This window comes from Patiria miniata, unplaced genomic scaffold (assembly GCF_015706575.1).
Source record: "Patiria miniata isolate m_02_andy unplaced genomic scaffold, ASM1570657v1 HiC_scaffold_22, whole genome shotgun sequence".
Taxonomy (NCBI): domain Eukaryota; kingdom Metazoa; phylum Echinodermata; class Asteroidea; order Valvatida; family Asterinidae; genus Patiria; species Patiria miniata.
Window position 1 is genome coordinate 2,220,650 of NW_024037061.1, and position 6,601 is coordinate 2,227,250.

The 6,601-nt window shown below is 39.8% G+C and overlaps 1 protein-coding gene across 1 annotated transcript; it reads left to right on the top strand.

Annotated features, from left to right (window-relative positions):
• The first annotated feature begins 361 nt into the window (after positions 1–361).
• On the top strand, positions 362–5,653 carry LOC119730464 (eukaryotic translation initiation factor 1A, Y-chromosomal-like). Its single transcript, XM_038203380.1, has 5 exons — positions 362–572; positions 1,212–1,295; positions 1,797–1,900; positions 2,912–3,118; positions 4,243–5,653. Exons 1-5 carry the CDS (start codon positions 557–559, stop codon positions 4,246–4,248), a joined length of 417 nt encoding a protein of 138 aa, XP_038059308.1. The 5' UTR covers positions 362–556; the 3' UTR covers positions 4,249–5,653.
• Positions 5,654–6,601: the final 948 nt, after the last annotated feature.

Here is a 6,601-nt window from a genome sequence, read left to right on the forward strand (position 1 = left end):
AAATGGCGATCAATATGTGATCTTTTATTTTCCTTTCAATTTTTGGTGGGCGTAATTTCATCTGGAATTTCCCACTTCACGTAAATATCATAATGCCAGTGAGATATTCTAAACAACTAGCGGGATTCCTGCTCAAATAATGTTATTGGAGTCCAGCCCTTTTCTTTAATGACCGAATTAATGCGAGATAAATAATTGATAAACTCCCCCTCCTAAATAACCTCTAGGCTCCGCCCGTGAAAGCCTCGTACGTGCATGTTTCCACGGGGCGGTATTTCGTTCCACTGCGTCGATTACTCAGAATCGATACCATGAGGTTTTTCGCTGGTATCCAAATAAACCATTGGAGTAAATATACTCACAGACCACCAACCACATGCGACATACATGCGCGCACATGAGAATTTCCGTACTGCAGCATATGCGTGCTTTGTGGGGAAGTTAAGTGATATTTTTGCGCAATAATACGCAATATCAACAATTATTTGTTGCAGGTATTTCTAGTTTCTGTTCGTGTCTCAAGAGGACGTGACTGAGTAATTTGGTTAACTGAAAGATGCCGAAAAATAAAGGTAACGGTGTTTTAAAATGTCATCAGGCCTAGGCCTACCCATTTTTTTCCTTCACTATTTTGATTGCGCTTGCAAACCATGCAAACATGCAAACCGTGTTATAACATGGTTAGGATGGTTGACAAATGCATTGACATGATTGATTGTTATTTCTTTATTTTGGGAAATCGTGTAAAGAAATTGTCATTTTGTTTTAACTATTTACTAATATATGCTGTAAAATAACATTGACTGTCAGTGTCAATTTCACGGTCGGTGACTGACGGTCCACTTATGAGACGTGTGTAGGCACTACACCTTTTCAGAAATTTTACAGTGACCATGTTTGTCTTTTTTTACATTTTGTTTATTTATTTTGTTGTAGGCCTTCAAAAGTTATTTTTAACAGTCATTAACAGTGTTTAAAGACACATTTTGTTTTTGTTCTTTCATCCTGTTCATTTGACATGTATGATGTTTTCTTCTGTTTCGTCAGAAGACGTTCAATTTCTTTTGATCATGTACCATAACAACTTGTTCATGAAATTCTTCATCATGTTCATTAAATATTTCTCATGATGCAATTCAAATGAGTATTGCACAATTAAGATATTTTCATATTTTCATTGAGTGGATTCTAATTTTTGTTTTTTTTACCAGGAAAGGGAGGTAAGAACCGCAGGAGAGGAAAGAACGAGAACGAATCGGAGAAGCGAGAGCTGGTCTTCAAAGAGGATGGACAAGGTATTAACGGAGGAATGCAGAAGGCATTGTACCCCCACAATTAAGAGGCCATTGTGTAGTTTTTGGTCCTTAAAACACTTCAGGCCTATCCTTTGTACCATATTTGTAATAGTCACAAACCCTCCTTTTGTTTGATCAGTCAAAGACAGTCAACAATTAAACCTGTTCCCCTGCTATGCCTTTGACATGGGCTAATCACCAACAGTCAGATCATATTTTTTGTATGCACTGTGACAGTCAAATTCCATCAACAGACAAAAGCAGGTGACTGGTAGGCACAGCTGGCTTATCAATCTGCTACTTTCAAAGCATAGCAGGTTTCATAACAATCACAGCCAGTCAATCCTGCTTTATGAAGGCAGGGAGCACTCAACTGTTGAAAACAGTCACTTGATTTTATTTGGACTGCTGGGCTGGCCTTGTTAAAATTGCCAGCCAGAGAGAAAGGGTTGGTGTTTCTGTCAAATAGTGAAATTTTGTCATTGTTTTCACACTTTCTAGAATATGCACAAGTAATGAAGATGTTGGGGAACGGAAGGTTGAAGGCGCTGTGCCTGGATGGAGTAGAGAGATTATGTCACATCAGAGGAAAGCTACGGAAAAAGGTACATTAACCACGTCATCGCTGACAAGAAGATCAGATTATTGCTCCAAATTGCCTTCTTAACCCTGCTTCCTTAATCCTTCAAAATCCTCTTTGCCAAAGTGGAGGAATTTGGAGGATTGAGGTTACATGGCAAAAGTGCGTAACTGATTTTGTGGGATGCGATTCGTCAAGGTCTCAGGCTGGACCTTGTGTTGTTTTTGCTCAGCCATGCATAAATATAGGCCTGGGTTATGCTTGAAATCCTCCGTACTGCTCCAGGATGTCACTGGCCAAGCCTCAACACATAGACAGTCACTGCCACAGGAGTTTGCAGGATTCGGGCAGTGGTCGCCCCGCCACGGACCATATTCAAGACATAATGGAGGAATTTGCAGGATTGAGGCTATATGCTATTTTTCCATGAGGCCAGTTGGAGGATTTTGCAGGATTGAGGCTACATCCTAGCAAAAAGGCCTAGGGAGTTAGGGTTAATCCTCTGTATAATTTAAGGTACTAAGTCAAGATTTCATGAGAATGGCGAAAGTTGATTTTAATCTCCATCACGTTACCACTACGGCTTCTTCTAGGAACAGATTAGCCATTGTGATTAAATTGAATAGAAATGTTTTTGCACATCTGGGCGTAGCATTTCTTGGTTTGCTTTATCTGTCAGTATGGTGTTTTACCCTTCACCGACAAAATATCATTAACACTGTATACTCAGCGTTGTCACAGGCCTTGCGAGAAACATTTCACGAGCTTACTAGGGTAGGCCTGGAACCCGCGACCTCCTTCTTACTAGTGCAGACGTCTTACCACTCAACATCGAAGTTGCTAAATGCAGGGTCGGTTGGCTGATATGAGTCCGATGTAGCAGTGGGTACTGCAACCAATCTTTATATGATAATTGCGGCGGGGAGATGTGAATACGGTCTCTGGTTTTGCCCTTCACCGACAAAATTTCATAAACGCTGTACACCCAGTGTTGTCCAAGGAAGTAAAGAAAAATACTCTGATTGGCTCTTTTCAGGTATGGATCAACCAAGGCGACATCATCCTACTCGGCCTAAGGGATTACCAAGACGACAAAGCCGACGTCATCCTCAAGTACAACCCAGACGAGGCGCGCAACCTGAAGGAGTTTGGCGAGCTGCCAGAGAGTTACAAGATCAACGACACGACGGCGTTTGGACCGAACGAGGACGATGACGACATCCAGTTTGGAGATATCGAGAGGGTAAGTAACTGATTCTCATTTTCTTCAGCAGTTGTCTGGATGTTTGGAAATTTTCTGCCGTTGCACAGATTTCTTGGAAAAAAAACAAATTAAAAATGTGATCAAATAAACCGCAATAGGGAACTAACTTGATGATGCATGTAGTTATAAAGTTGAACAAAGAACTTGACTGGAGCAGGGTTTGAACTTGCGACCTCCAGGTTACCGTACTGGCGCTCTACCAACTGAGCTAAATTAATTTTTTGAATCCCGGAATCACTAATTGAGTCAGTCGCAAGTCGCAACGAGTCAGTCATTGGTCGTCCACTCTCAAGTCACAAGCTATTCAAATGAACTGTGATGAAGGATTCTTTTGTTGGTATTCTACCCTGTAACTTGTGATTGCTTATGATTGACTTGTGATTGACTTGTGATTGCTAATGATTGACTTGTGAATGATTTGTGATTGACTTTCGATTGATTTGTGATTTGACGTTCAATTGACTTGTGATTGACTTGTGACTGACTTGTGATTGACTTGTCATTGGCTTGTGATTGACTTGTGATTAACTTGTGATTGGCTTGTGATTGACTTGTGATTGACATGTGATTGACTTGTGATCGACTTGTGATTGATTTGTGATTGACTTGCGATTGACTTGTGATTGACTTGTGATTTGACTTGTGATTGACTTTTGATATGACTTGTGATTGGCTTGTGATTGATTTGTGATTGTTTGTGATATGACTTGTGATTGATTTGTGATTGACTTGTGATTGATTTGTGATTGACTTGTGATTGATTTGTGATTGATTTGTGATTGACTTGTGATTGATTTGTGATTGACATGTGATTGATTTGTGATTGATTTGTGATTGACAAGTAATTGGCTTGTGATTAACTTATGTTTGACTTTTCATGGACTTGTGATTCAACTTGTGATTTGATGTACAATTGACTTGTGACTGACTTGTGTTTTACTTGTGACGGCTTGTGATTGACTTGTGATTTGTTTTGTGATTTGTTTTTTGATTGACTTGTGATCCAACCTGTGATTTTTTAAACTCTGCTTGCTTCAAGACAATAGCACCTTTGAAATACTGACCTCTTTGTTTTCTTTTTCTTTTTTCCCAAATCATCACAGGTCTGAAGGGGGGTACCACGTGGATGAAATGGGTGCTGTAAGATTTGTAAATTAACAAATTTTCTCAAAAAAAGACGGCTCTGCCAGAAAACACATTAAGTGAATTCCAGCCCTCACATTTTTTTTCTGTTGATTTCTGGATTTTTTGCAAGAATGGAGTCTATCAAACCCTTGTCCCAACCAGAGCTGAAATTTCCTAGGTTAAAGCGCCAGACCCGTTTAGAAGACGTGTTGGATACTTGCTCGACGTGGGCCCAACATGGAGATTTCTAGGGGTGTGCATTAGAACTGGGTACCGCGGATGTCAGAAACCGGTTCCAGATTATGGGATCGGGCTCCCGCAACCAACTTTTCAAATTACTAAGTAACTTCTCAGACAACGATAAAGAAAGCTTCTGAATGTCGTTTTATGGGGAATTTTCAAAATGAAAACCAGGCTACATGGAAAACCAAAACGGATGTTGCATTTATGTGCGTTTTAAATCTGCGACAGATGACGCTCGGCTGGCGAAAATTGCAGTTTACATGGCAAAGTTATAATGCCGTTCAGACAACTTCCGGGATTTGAATTTTGGGGTTGGGTTTCTTATACGGATACCTGGCTACCCGTGTTTTACTTCTATAGGGGACCTAGAGCCCATACTACCCTTAAATGCACACCACTAGAAAATTTAAATAGTGTGTAAGAGCCTCATTATGACGGGCAGAGCATACTTTTTGAAATTTGGGGAAAAAAGCTCACATCTCTGGTACTTCTTGGAACAACCTCGCTTTGAGAGTCACTTCTCATAGTTTAACAGCAAATTATCTCCCCAGTTTTACTTTTGATCATTCAAAAATCTCCAATCTCTGATATGTCCCGTTTGTATGTGTGAGGCCTGAATGAAAAAAAATATGTACATTTAATGTTGGTTATTCACTTAGTGTGTTTCCCATGCACAAAGTGCACTCATTTATGTATGTATATGTATACTCCAGCTATGCTGTATTAAAAGCTCCGAAAATAATAATAATAATAAAACCAGGCTGTTTTATTCCGTGCAATTTGTTTGTATTTGACAAAACTGTGTCTTACAAAAACAAAAGTCTTAAAAACAATAGAAATATGTCTTTTTGAAAAGGCCACAAAGTGAACATCCGACTTTTCGCTCTGCACACCAGGTATTTGTGAATGCTAGAAGTTCTTATTTTCCTTGAGCAGAAACTAACAAATTCTAGTTGGAAAAAAAAAAAAACCAGCAACAGCCTTTGTAGCCCATGGTTGTTTTTCTGTGGCAGTATTTGAAGTGTAGTGTGCCCACTAAAAGCGTAACTTGGTCAAAGTGGGTACATGTACATTTTTGGACTTATGCACACGCTCGTACATAAACTTCTTGTGAGACCGATAAAATGAAAAATGGACTGAAAACGGCAGAAATATCTTCATCACATTTGGGAGGGGGACAGGAATTGGACTTTATTCCCCTTTTATATACAGCTGTTCCGTGACAAGCGAGGTCACTTTCAACAAGATGAACTTGAATCAAATTCGGTCTTGGCAATGAGGTACCCTCGGAATGTCCCGGGTAGCACTGCCAATATTACCAAGGCTAGATGCGATTCATCTGGTTGTACAGACCTACACAGCCGCGGCGCGGGACTGGTTGCAAAATGGAGGAATAAAATGACCAACCAAGATTGGATACCAACAGCTTGGAAAAATTTTAGGGGGGAGGGGAGAGCCACTTGGATCTTTTGGGGCACTGTTCAAATCCTTATTTGGGAAAGAATGTTGCAACCTGACCGTCTGCTTTTTTCTTCATATGTCATCTCAATGAAGGTCAGTCAATGCAAAAAAGATAAGACATGAATCTGGGACTGAGAAACATTTCCAATTTTGTTAAGTTCTTGACTCTCCATAGACTTTGTACACAACGGCTGAAGTAGTGTCGGGTTGCAACACTCTTTCCGTAATTTGTATTAAATCTTTGCCCACTCGCTTAGCTTCAAAACAGCAGCAAGCAGTGGCACAAATATAAACAACGCACCTGCTACAGTGGGCATTTGATTAATATGCTTGGTGTTAAAGTAGCGCAGTGCTTAACATTTATAGCACAAGTTATTGCTGCGACTAACTTGGCTCAGATGGTTGGCGAAATAACTATCAAGCATTTCCATGAGATTGAGCCATTTTTGTTGCACATAACTATCCTTTTTTACGTGTGATTATTGTCTTGTTTTGGTTTTTTTGTTATGGATTTTTTCTTTTTTTCGCGGTCATAGTTATGAGCTTCCACAAATTGAAGCTGTGCCTGTATATGGGTCATATTAAGTTAGTTTGAGATAGGTGTACAGAATAAGTGTTCATAGAATCATGGTA

Excerpts from the sequence above, each read along its gene's own strand:
- LOC119730464 (XM_038203380.1), top strand. Across the intron at positions 1,296-1,796 it reads CTTCAAAGAGGATGGACAAG|AATATGCACAAGTAATGAAG; the intron begins GTATTAACGGAG and ends CACACTTTCTAG. Across the intron at positions 1,901-2,911 it reads GAGGAAAGCTACGGAAAAAG|GTATGGATCAACCAAGGCGA; the intron begins GTACATTAACCA and ends GGCTCTTTTCAG.